The sequence below is a fragment of the Takifugu rubripes genome, unplaced genomic scaffold, assembly GCF_901000725.2.
Source record: "Takifugu rubripes unplaced genomic scaffold, fTakRub1.2, whole genome shotgun sequence".
NCBI classification, from domain to species: domain Eukaryota; kingdom Metazoa; phylum Chordata; class Actinopteri; order Tetraodontiformes; family Tetraodontidae; genus Takifugu; species Takifugu rubripes.
In genome coordinates, this window is record NW_021821646.1 from 89,817 (window position 1) to 102,287 (window position 12,471).

Sequence of the window (12,471 nt, forward strand, 5' to 3'; positions counted from 1 at the left end):
CGAAGGAGCCGATGGAGGTTCCAGGGTTAAAGGGTTAAAGGTCAGGGTACTGGTGATACCGGCTCGGGGGGTGGGGTGGGGAAGGGGGGTATCTGGGATCTCCGCGAGCTTCTGCCCCTTTAAAAGCCGGTGTGATTCCCGTTTCTCCAGCTCCGCGTGAAGGAGACGGATCGCGTCGCCCGTGGTCTAATTAAGCCTCTAAAAGTGCTGAGCAGGAACAAACGAGCGGAGGCAGTTCGTAGCTCCAAAATTAGCATTTTATTTGAATCGTTGGGGTCAGAGATGTATCATTTGCTTCTCAGTACACACGCTAATCCTCAAACCCAAAACCTTTCGCAGTCTTAAAGCTCTTTAGCGCCTCCTCTGGTCCCAAAACGCCCCTTTTTGGTACAAACCCGACGACAAAAATCACCGCTTTTCCTTTTTAACCACGGGCTTTTTCCAGCTTTTATACAAAAACTCTCTTGGCTTCTACACACGTAATGTCACCCAGGTTTTTATTTCAGTTTCTCCACGTCGTAAATAAAGTCGGGAAACAACATTTTTTTCTTCTTTTTTTTTTGTTTTTTTTCTCTCAGTTTCGTTGTCATGAAAAGATAAAAACATGCAAAAAACTTGAATTCGTATAGTCCAAATCAGACATTTACAGGTTTGGAACCGGTTGCACTTTCTCATATACTACATCAAAAGAAGAAGAAAAAAAAAAAAAAAGGGGGGGGGGGACGTTATGTACACGCATCTTTTTACAGTGAAGTAAACCTCAAATATCAGATGATGACTAAGGCAAAGGAAGTGGACGTAGATTAGAGCGAAACAGCTGTTTTTGTTGCTTTTGTAAAATACTACAACACTTCGGGGGGGGGGGGGGGGGAGTAAAATGTTGCTACAAAAAGATGGTTGGTGACTCCCTTTATTTGTAACCAGCTGCATAACTTGAATGTTTTTAGTGAAAAAGACTAAAGCCTAGCGAACTGTACAGTGCTGCTCTCAGCTGTGTGGAACCCATGCAGGATCCTTCCCGTCTCCGTCCTCAGCGTTTATTTAAATAATCCTCAACAAACGGGAGCGTCGTGTATCCAAAGGAGGAGGGGAAAAAAAAAAAAAAAAGTGTGAAGCATACCAGAGTTTAACATATTGGTTTGAAATCACTCCAAAAGTCAGTACCATTAAAGCCTTGAACGTAAAACTAATCATCTCGATCCCAAAGAAATGTACAAAAAGGCACATTATATCCCAGTGCTTCTGTACTGTAGAATTCAAGTGTAACTGAGCGCATTCAATACCGACAATCTGAGGGGGGGGGCAGTCCGCCGGAGCTCCTCCGGACCCGGGCGTTCAGCGAGCAGATGTATGCGTGGACTACAAGGATAAGCCTAGATTGGTTGCATCTTTTTTTTTTCAGATTCAATGTGGAGATTTGGGTTCTTCCCCGTCACAGTTCCCTCTCTCGGAGCCCCAGAAGCCGTCCGTGTCCACCCGGAGGAAGCGTTCCCGCCCGTTTGGGCCCGGGCCGTCCTAGTCGTCGCACCCGCCGTACATGTCCGCCAGTTTTCTGAAGCGGGGGCCCCAGTCGTTGAGGTAATCGTAGTCCTGGTCGCCCCCGCTGCTGGAGGAGTTGAGGGAGCTGAGGGAGCCGGCCGTGGAGCCGCTGCCCTCGTAGTCGAACACTAGCAGGGAGTCGTAGGGGGGGGCGGTGGGGTCGTTGTCCGCTGCCTTCAGTCCCTGCGTACACACAAAAGGAGCAGATGAAGCCACATCTGCACACCCCCCCCCCCACGCAAACAGGCTAATCTATTCTCAGACGGGTCGGACGGTCGACCTCGGCTTGTTCAGGAAATCAGATTAATCAGGCTGGAGGGTTCTTCTGAGTTTCTGTCGCTCGGGACTCTCCTGATGTTCTGGGGGGGGGGGGGGGGCAGGGGGCAGGATGAACTCCCGCTTGATCAAAAGCCAAGACAGCACGACCAGCAGCTGCAGAGGAAACATCTTCAATCAATCCCACGACCCTCTGCAGGCCCCCGCCCGCCTTTTGATGGGCAGCTCCAGTGGTGACCCCCCCCCCCCCCCCCCCCAGGTTCTAGTGCCCACCCCCCAGGTTCTAATGCGAGTTCAGCAGAGATGAACCTCCACATCCTCTATCAAGACGTGTGCAAAAAAAAAAAACTCGTCACCTTCCGCTTCAATTGGCTCGTTTCCGCCACTTTTACAGCGGAACCTGTTGTCATGGGAACGGGCCAGCGAAGGGACGAGACCGGGGCGCGGAATCTGGCGTTGGAGATCACAGCAACGCTGGTGCTAACGGGCCGTACGTGTGTGGCGCCCGAGCGCGCCTCGCTGCATCATCGCCGCTCTCCTGGCTCTGGTGGGTGTGGCCCTGACTCTGGTGGGTGTGACTCTGGCTCTGGTGGGCGTGGCTCTGACTGGTGAGTGTGACTCTGGCTCTGCTGGGCGTGGCCCTGACTCTGGTGGGTGTGACTCTGGCTCTGCTGGGCGTGGCTCTGACTCTGGTGGGTGTGACTCTGGCTCTGGCGGGTGTGGCTCTGACTCTGGTGGGTGTGGCCCTGGTGAGTGTGGCTCTGGTGGGTATGGCCATGACTCTGGTGGGTGTGACTCTGGCTCTGGTGGGCGTGGCTCTAACTCTGGTGGGTGTGACTCTGGCTCTGGTGGGCGTGTTTACGGCTATGGTGGGCGTGGCTCGTGCTTGAGGAGCATTGAGCAGAATTTCCACGGAACTGAGAGCATGTGACCAGACGTGGTGAAACGCCAGCAGCCCTTCGCCGAGGCGTCCGCTTTAGCTGGGTTTGCTCACGGCTGCGGTGGGAAACGTGACGCGGGTGATTCCCCCGGCCGGCGATAGAGCCAGTGAGCCAATCCCAGAATCTCCCCAAACCCCAGTAACCCCGCCCCCTCCTCACACCCGATTAAAAGAGGGCTGAGATGGGTACGCTAGCATATGCTGTTGCCCCCCCTCCCTCGTGGGAAAGACTAGAGGCATTTTGTTTGACCAAGTGTGAGGTTTAAGTTCTTAAGCTAAACCTGAATTTTCCTGTTTTTTTTGCCGTTTCTAATTGAATTAAGAGCCCGGAGCGCCCGGCGTGCGTGTGCATCACAGGCTGGAGATCAGCCCCCCCTAATCCACACGGCGCTCCTCCAGCAGCTCCCCGTTATCAGCCGGGCCGCGCTCACACTCCTCGTGTAAACAGCAGGAGCCACAATAAGGTCTGATCAGATCTGGGACCATAAACCTGTCGGCGCTCCCGTCTGGAGGACTCGGAGCGTCGGAGAGGCTTTATGATTTTAAAACGGGAAGCGGATTTCCATGGAGCAGCTCGGTGCATTAAATTCCACTCGATATCAGCTGTTATGACAAGCGTATTCATGAGATTGGGAGAAAGAGCGCTGCCAGGGTTAAAGGCTCCGAGATGGATGGCGAGCGGCGGAGCAGGTTCTCATCTAAAAACATGGGCGCCGTCCAGAAAAGTGGGAGAGAACTCCATCTGGGATGCAGCGAGACTCTTGTCTGTCGGAGCTCGTGAAAAATACATGACTGCTCTTTTCATTTTCCATTCTGCCGTCATGCTGGAGTCGATGATGGCCTGGGGCGGACGGGGGCACGGCGAGCGCCGCGGCGTTCATCCGCCGCCGCTCTGCAGACGCGTATGTGACCGAGAGCGGAACGCAATTAGGCGTGACCGATTTAGCGGCGCGAGGACGCGCGTGGAATCAGGAAAGTTGCTGCCTTCTGCTGGAAAACAATCCTAAAAATAAACGGATCCAGTCGGGACGGCGAGGCCGGATCGCGTTTGGGCGCGACTTGGTTACAGGAAATGGTTCAGCCTGAACAGGAAGCGGCCGCGTTACCTCGTTGATGAAGTCTCCGATGTCTCCGGGGTGGGGGGCTGCTGACCTCATGGGGTACTGCGGCTCGGGGTGGAGGGGTCTCTCGTCTAGACGGCGGATCCCCACTGGCTTGATGGCGTCCGGCTCCAAAGTGTCCGGCTGCTGGAGCTGACTCAGGTCGTAATCCTGCACAGACGGGAGGGGGGGTTAGCTTAGCAGCAAGCTAGCCGTTGGGGTTTTCAACATGGATGGCGCGTGACGCGCGAGCCCCCGGACGGCTCCGCACGCCACACGGGCAAGAGAGGAAACGGCGAGTGGAGTGTTGGTGCTGCAGGAGGATCTGCGGGCGACTGTTTTGGTCTAATCAATGCTCAGACACGGGATGGTGGATGTGCATAAGCCACCGCTAATCCTATTAGCATTACCAAGGCAACCTGAAAGGCTGGCAGTTTGAGCAAAGTCAGGGGCAGAGGAGGAGGAAGAGGAGGAGGAAGAGGAGGAGGAGGAGGCAGGAGCGGGAGCAGTGAGGGAGAGGAGCCGACTGACAGCAGAGATGACGGAGAAAACGCCATCCCAGAATCAGAGGGGGCCTAATAGGCGTGCATGATGGATTGTCCCTCTTTAGAAGATTTTCAGTAATCCATCCATCTCTAATATCCTCCTTCAAAATTGTTTTTGCTCAGTTGCACATGTACCCACACACACACACACACACACACACACACACACACACACACACACACACACACACACACACAGATAAAGCTGCAGTTGCTCCGGTATAAAATAAACATGAGCATAAATATAAACACGGGTCCCAGCCCACATATATAAAAGCACGACAGGCTCTCCACACGTCTGCTCCTCTCCACACTAGTAACATCATCTAGCATCTAAAACAAACTCTGATTGTCGTGTGTAATTTGATTTCATGGGGGGTGACAGTGGATCGGAGGCCAGCCGGGGGGGTGGGGGGGGGGACGGACGGCGCCACAACGGCATCCATCATCTTTGCTGCGCTTGGGTTTGACTCCTGTTCGACCTCCTTTAAGGTCACACCGGAGGGGTCAGGAGCTGGTGACGGGGGCTGAGAGGGAGCCGTATAATGGCTGAACTCAGCAGGAAGGTCTAATGACACCGCAGCCCCCCCCCGGGGAACCGGCTCCTCGCTCCTGATGATGAAACAGCCGCCGCCGGCGCGCATGACCCACATTCAGGGAAGAGACGGAGCTCAGAGAGCAAGAGGAGCCGTTCCAAATAGGACCGTGCCACCAGTGGTACCAGCACCCCCCCCATACCAGAGTCGTCTATTCACATTCAATAGTCCATCAATGTTCCAAAATGACCTTTAAAGGCGGGAATGCTAATGTTTATCTAACCTGCTTCACTCCTGCCCCATAAACTCCGTTTCTTACCGGGACGAAGCCTCTTTGCTTTTCTTGGACAGAAATATAATAAAGCGAGTGCAGCTGTTGGCATTAATGCAAACAGGCTGATGTATTTCTCCAAGCTGTCCTCTTGAATAATACCTCTATTATCTCCTCTCCTTTTATTTCCTTCCCAAACGCTATAAAAACAGAAACGGCGGCCAAGAGTGCGCCGCGGAGCCCCGAGCCGTTAAAACCTGGAATTGCCTCCAGTTGAGGAGAAACGTTCCTCCTCTGACAAATTAAAAGCGTTTCTGTTGCTGTTGTGACACATGAAACAGGTCTGGTTCCTTCCTTGTGCTCCAGATAAACACGTGCATATCAACGCTTCCTGTCAGTGTCATGTCTGCCTTTTATTTGATCCTGCCGCCGTCTTTTTCTGCCATTTTGTGGCTCAGGGAAGCGGCGTCTGCGCCCCTGATAACGCGGAGCGCCGCGCGAAGCGATAGCAACGTGAGCAATGACAGCAGCCGGCAGAATCGTACAGTCTGGGAGCACCCAACTCTCTGACACTTCAATTTCCTCCACAGCAGGAGATACGGAGAACAGAGCTGGGAATTAGGAAGGAGGAGGCACAGCAGCCATTTTTAACCCGGCTCCGGATTCCTCTCTCTCCCTCTCTCTCTCCCCATCTCTCTCTCCCTCTGTGTCTCTCTCTCCCTCTCTCTCTCCCCATCTCTCTCTCCCTCTGTGTGTCTCTCTCTCTCTCTCCCTCTGTGTCTCTCTCTCCCCCCTCTGTGTATGTCTCTCTCTCTGTCTCTCTCTCCCTCTCTCCCTGTGTCTCTCTCTCCTCCCTGTGTCTCTCTCTCTCCCTCTGTGTGTGTCTCTCTCTCTCTCCCTGTGTCTCTCTCCCCCCCGTGTCTCTCTCTCTCTCCCTGTGTGTCTCTCTCCCCCCCGTGTCTCTCTCTCTCTCCCTCTGTGTGTCTCTCTCCCCCCGTGTCTCTCTCTCTCTCCCCCCCGTGTCTCTCTCTCCCTGTGTCTCTCTCTCTCTCTCCCTGTGTCTCTCTCTCTCCCTCTGTGTGTCTCTCTCCCCCCCGTGTCTCTCTCTCTCCCTCTCTCTCGCTCTCTCCCTCTGTGTCTCTCTCTCTCCCTGTGTCTCTCTGTCTCCCTCTCTCCCCCCCCGTGTCTCCCTCTCTCTCCCTCTCTGTCTCCCTCTGTGTCTCTCTCTCTCCCTCTGTGTCTCCCTCTCTCTCCCTGTGTCTCCCTCTCTCTCCCCTCTGTGTCTCTCTCTCTCCCTCTGTGTCTCCCTCTCTCTCCCTCTGTGTCTCTCTCTCTCCCTCTGTGTCTCTCTCTCTCCCCTCTGTGTCTCTCTCTCCCTCTGTGTCTCTCTCTCTCCCTCTGTGTCTCTCTCTCTCTCCCTCTGCGTCTCTCTCTCTCTCCCTCTGCGTCTCTCTCTCCCCCCCGTGTCTCTCTCTCTCCCTCTCTCTCGCTCTCTCCCTCTGTGTCTCTCTCTCTCCCTGTGTCTCTCTGTCTCCCTCTCTCCCCCCCCGTGTCTCCCTCTCTCTCCCTCTCTGTCTCCCTCTGTGTCTCTCTCTCTCCCTCTGTGTCTCCCTCTCTCTCCCTGTGTCTCCCTCTCTCTCCCTCTGTGTCTCTCTCTCTCCCTCTGTGTCTCTCTCTCTCCCTCTGTGTCTCTCTCTCTCTCCCTCTGCGTCTCTCTCTCTCTCCCTCTGTGTCTCTCTCTCCCTCTGTGTCTCTCTCTCTCTCCCTCTGCGTCTCTCTCTCCCCCCCCCCCCCGTGTCTCTCTCTCTCTCTCGGCTCCATGTCTCATTCCAGCCTCTCCTAAAGCGGAAGCTAGTTTTTCCCTCAATAAATTGCCGCGGCCGCCCGTTTGCCTTTGAGCGCTCTTCCAGCGCGCCTCCCTCTCAGCGCGTCTCGGTCCGCGAGCTTCAGCCGTTCCTCTGTGCTGCGGCGAGGACGGGAACACGAGTGGGCGGGCTCTCTCCTGCCTCGCCAGCGGACAGAACGCCTCTCCCGCCAGGTCGTTACCTCAGACAGAGCTTCGTTATTGTGCCGCAGCAGATGTCCATCTCCCAATGACATCAGCGCCCCAATTACTCCTCTCCCGGGATAATTTGGCACCGTGCTGGGTCAGACCGGGGGCTCCGGCTCATTCCTGCCCCCGCCACTTGGAGAACTTCAGCTAGTAACAACCAACAGTCCATTTGGCGCAGAACTGCATTTTTTTTTTTTCATCTAAACTTAACGGCTCCATTCTATTAACAAGGGGTCAATAGGACAATTGAATTTTGTTCCTCTGCATGTATAATTAGTGCAGGAGATAAGGAGATGTGGCTCCAGCGGTGCCTGCGGGCCCAGATTTGTATTGGGTCTGTTTGTGTATGTTCGGGATGTAAAGTCAGGTTAGCGCCACCTGAGGAAACGTCTAAAATTAGCACACCTAATAGGATCAAAAGCTGGTTGCTTTACGCATTCCGGATTAGAATTTCCAGGGAGAAATGTGGCTGACGGCGAGGAACGGCGGCGGCCATTAAGCCCCCGTCGGCGTTTATCAGGCGGCTCTCACCTGGTCTTCCTCTCCTCCGCCTTCCTCGTCATACTTCAGGATGTTGTCTCGCACGTCGTCCTCGGGATCGATCAGGAGCTGCTTGGCCTGCCGCTCCTTGTCGCGCCGCTTCATCCACACCACGAACAGCAGCACCAGGACTGCGGACAGGGAGCGACATAATTGGAATCCCATCTAATATCCTCCGCTTTGGACACGCGCCGCGTCCAGGCTATCGTTTTGGTAATCCCGCGGTAATCTAGCGCTGCATGGGATGATGATCGGCTGTAATCCCTGTGCGTGTGCCATTAAAGAGAGCCACCGAGACACTTACTGAGGAGGATGATGATGCAGAGGAGGATGGCGATGATGGCGCCGGTGCCCAGGCCGGCCGCCATGATGTGCTGCTGGTCGGTGCAGTCCCCGTTGATGTCGCACTGGCACACTTTAACCCGCAGGTAGGAGGTGTTGGACATGGGCAGGTTGCCCGAGTCTGTGATTATGATGGGGATCTCGTAGATGCCACTTTCCAGGAAGCCGATCTTCAAGCCGACCTGAGCGTGATCGCCTGGGGGGTGGAGAGGGCACAAAGAGTGGGGAGGGAAATGAGACTGGAGCCAACAGGATTCATTGAGGAAGAAGGCTGAATGTCTCCTGTAATGTGTGTCAGGCTGCATTTCTCTCCATCGCCGTTACCCCAAATCTGGTGACTAAATTGGTACCTGGAAGTTGATCAGCGCGTCTAAGCCAAAACATGCTCGGGATTTAGATCCAGAGCTCGTAAATCTACTGAATACCTTTTTGAAAATGCTGCTTAATCTAAATTCCCAGCAGCAATAATCCAAATGACATTATCCTATTAAGACACATTCGCCGCTTTCGAACTCACAACATCCGGTTGCTAACAAATGCCAAATTAGCTCTCCGACTCGCCTTTTGAGCTGAAATTACAAACCAATAACTTCTTAGGGAAATTGATTTAATGTTTCCCGTTCCTGCTGCCTGCACCCGGGCTTTAATAACCCGCCCGTCTCACGCTCGCCTGCCCCCAGCGCCGCAGAGGAGGAGCTGCTCGCGTCCACTCAGGAGCGACGTAATCAAAACCCAGTGGCTGAACGTTCCTGAAGAACCCACCACTTATTCTGGTGATGGTCCAGTTCCTCCGCACGTCAAAGGGCCGGTGGGCCAGCTCGAAGGCGAACGGCCCGGCGTTGGGGTTGAGGTCTCCGTCCACAGCCGTGATGTTGATGGCGTTCGGCTCGGGCTTTTCGCATATCTCGGCCTCCTGGGGGAACACCTTGGGAGCGTTATCGTTGATATCCAGGAGGTAGATCTGCAGCGTGCCCGTCCCGCTCGCTGGAGGTTTGCCTGCGGGGAAAAACAAACACGCTCAGCACATATATATATTTATGGGGGCAGCGGATTATTCTTTTATAAAGTCAGGGAGAGAGAACGCACGATTGAAATTCCACATCTTATCTGCAGTCATTATGCAGCAAGCTAAGAAAAGGGGGGGGGGGGGTTCTGCTTTGGGTATAATAAGACACTCTAAACAGCTATTTACTGAAGTGGGAGAAGATCCATCCAAACTGCATACTGATCTGAAAATCTAATCTCAAGTGAGGAGATGGAGGGATGGAAAGAGAGCCATCAGAACATTTGGTGTGTGTGTGTGTGTGTGTGTGTGTGTATGCCTGAAGAAAATCTTCCTGATGAAGGACATAGGATGGGAATACTAAAGCAGACAAACAGGCCACTGTCGCTCCTCTCAGGCTCCTCTATGTATCCCCTCAGCTAAGAGGCTTTTTTTTTTTTTTTTACCATTCAGACCACGCTCAAAGGAGTTAGTCATCCAATCCTGACCCATTAATGCCCAGAAACCTCTTTATTGGTGGAGTTTTAAGCCTATTGGCCGGCGCTGTGCTCTGCCGAACAGGCTAAACCTGAACAGAGGTAAATCCCTCCAGAACAGCGAGGTGAATACGTCCACACGCTGAACTTTTCTGGGAATGCTGGCACATTAACCTTCCGCGGAGGTGGCCAGCGATCCAGACGTGCCCAGCGCCGGCTCCAACGCTGACCTTCAAGCCTGACAGGTGTTTTTGTGGCCTGCACTACAAGGATCCCCCCCCCCCCACCACCACCACCACCCCCCCCCTTCAAAAGTTGCAGCGTATAAAAAGGCAAAGTCAAAAAGTTTGGGCAACGAGCGACCTTTGCTCGGCAGGCTGCATTAAGCCTCCGCTCGCCTTCCTTCTGTAGATGCTGCTTTATCTTCGGAGAGCTGGAGCAGAAATGGAGGAGCGGAGTGCTTGTGTAACGACGCGACTAAAGCACGGAGCCGTGGAGCGGCTGCATCTCAGCGAGGTATTTTTGGCATCAGCGCGGCGGGAACGTACCGTCGTCTAAACCCATGAAGGTGGCGTTGTACAGATTGTTCTTCACGTACGACGACTCTCGGTCCAGGGTGGCAATGGTGGTGATGCGGCCGGTGTTCGGGTCGATCCGCAGCCAGTTCGCTGGATCTGAGAGCTTGGAGTAGCTGTGGGAGGAAGAGAAAGGGGGTTAGACAATTATTCACTCTCCTATTCACTGACTGCATAGCTGAGTCCATCATTCTTTGCTGGCAAACTTTCAAACAGCCCTCGCTCCTCTGCTTGGTGTCAGATTAAATAGTGCGGACTTTTATTGCCTTTCCCACCGAGGAATCTTCAGAATCTAAAATTCTTCTGATGTGTTTGTGCACAGTCTGTATTTGAGGCGTTTTACATAATTATTCCAACTTTTGAGAGGCGCCTCGCAGGGGAGACACAACTGGCTTGTTGTTATCAGTAGTTTGTAGGACAAAGTGTGGAATTATGAGGCCATCTCCCTTCACACGCCTTGTTTTTCCAGACACTTTCATGGCCACACAGTTGCAAAGACAGACAGAGATAAACACCGTTAGCTTGTGTTATTTGGGCTGCTATCCTTGAGAAAGTCTTTTTAGCCCCTTTTTTGTCAACATTTCTTTGCTCCACACGTGAAATCCAAAAGTTATCACCGGTTTTGCGCAAGTGTTCCCTTCTCCAGTGGACGTCTGTTATAAACTGGTCTCGCCAAGCATTTCCTCAACCCAGGAAAAGATTCCCCTTAAGACGTTCAACACCTCGACTAATGTTGCAAATAAGAAATTGAGACGTACGTGATTTTCTGCCGCATGAAGCGATCGGGATCCTGCGCGGTGAAGATGGTCAGTGCTGACTCAGGCATCAGTCCCTCTTCCAGTTTAATGAGTTTGGGGTTGGGCTCGAAGTAGGGACTCTCGTTTTCATCCATCACTCTGATGGAGACGGTGGCGGTGGACAGATGAGGGTAATGGATGCCTCTGGCCAGGGGAACCTCGTTCTTAGCCTCTACTGTCAGCACAAATGTCCTGCTGGTCTCATAGTCGATGGGCTGAAAAACAGGAATGTGGTTTATGTAGACGGCGAGTCGCCCGTCACATTCATGGGCGGAAACGATGCGTGCGGCCGATATGTCATTGACAGTGACATCAAAAATAAGCACATTCCCAGTGTTTCCATAAGGGGCAGGAGTCTGAGAAAGAGGCTCTACCTTGACGACCGTCACCAGGCCCTCGTTAGTGGTGGGATCAGTGGGTACAGAGAACCTGCCGGTGGAGTCGCCCCCGGTGATTTTGTAGACGGCGTTCCAGGCCGGCGTGTTGGGCTGGTCCTTGTCAGTCACCGTCAGGTTGGCCACGATGACATTCACGCGGTTTTCGCGTACCTCTCCGGAAAACTGCATGAATAAACCATGAACACAGAGCACGGAGCTGTCAGCGACACTGCTGCGGCAGCAGGAAACACACGCCGCCCGGCACGCCGCGGCGCCCGTCCGGAGTAAATAGACATCTAAGGTAACTTATCATGTCGTCACGGTCATCTCATTCCCCGTCCTCCCCCAAAGGCTCGGCGGCGGCCACGGTAAGTGGCTCCTTCAGCCGGGGAGACGAAGCCGCGGTTGCATGTGTCAACATTCGGAGGGGCTATAACACTCAACGCACGGCTGGCTGCTCGTATCGGCGCCGCGTTGCCAACGCCGGGCCAGCAAAAGCAGCCGAGTGAACAGAAATGACGCCTGAGTGCACATCGACAGCAGGCCGGCGCCCTCTTCGGAATAAAAACCGTGGCGCTGACGTGTCGGGCCGAGGCCGCTTCTCACCATTTCGGCGGTGAACTCTGGCGGGTTGTCGTTCACGTCTGTGATCCTGATGACGGCGGTGGCGGTGTTGGAGAGGCCGTACATGGGGTTGCCCTCCATGTCCGTGGCCTGGATGATCAGCGTGTACTGAGGCACCTTCTGGATACGGGCGGAGAGAAGAAGGGACGGGATTAAAACACAGTTCTGGGCCGGCTGCTGGGTTGTGCCGTTAATCCTGGATATCCGACGCTCGCCTACACAAAGCCTGATGTGTGTAACAGTGGTGACAGACCAGTTGCTCGTTAATGAGAGCCAAGTAAATTAGGTCCACGGTGGTGACTGGCAGACATAAAACTGAGGCCCAGGGGCGGAAATGATTGACCAGCATGCCTCGCTAGATTACCCTCGCTGGAATTGCACCAAATGGTTTCAGCTTTTCAGGCACTATTTTATTTATTTTCTCAAACAGCAACGAGATCCAATTAAAAAGCAGCGTGGCAGCAGCAAATAGAAAAG

General features: G+C 53.8%; 1 protein-coding gene across 1 annotated transcript in view; it reads right to left on the minus strand.

Annotated features, from left to right (window-relative positions):
• Positions 1-239: 239 nt before the first annotated feature.
• The window catches only part of LOC101064737 (cadherin-2), a 43,061-nt gene continuing 30,829 nt past the window's right edge, over positions 240-12,471 (minus strand). The window contains exons 8-16 of the mRNA XM_029832399.1: positions 11,977-12,114; positions 11,368-11,553; positions 10,955-11,208; positions 10,170-10,312; positions 8,905-9,138; positions 8,105-8,338; positions 7,792-7,931; positions 3,862-4,026; positions 240-1,722 (exon numbers count right to left, since the gene is read on the minus strand). Coding sequence (XP_029688259.1) covers positions 1,516-1,722; positions 3,862-4,026; positions 7,792-7,931; positions 8,105-8,338; positions 8,905-9,138; positions 10,170-10,312; positions 10,955-11,208; positions 11,368-11,553; positions 11,977-12,114 — 1,701 coding nt within the window. The 3' untranslated portion in view covers positions 240-1,515. The remainder of the gene's footprint in view (positions 1,723-3,861; positions 4,027-7,791; positions 7,932-8,104; positions 8,339-8,904; positions 9,139-10,169; positions 10,313-10,954; positions 11,209-11,367; positions 11,554-11,976; positions 12,115-12,471) is intronic.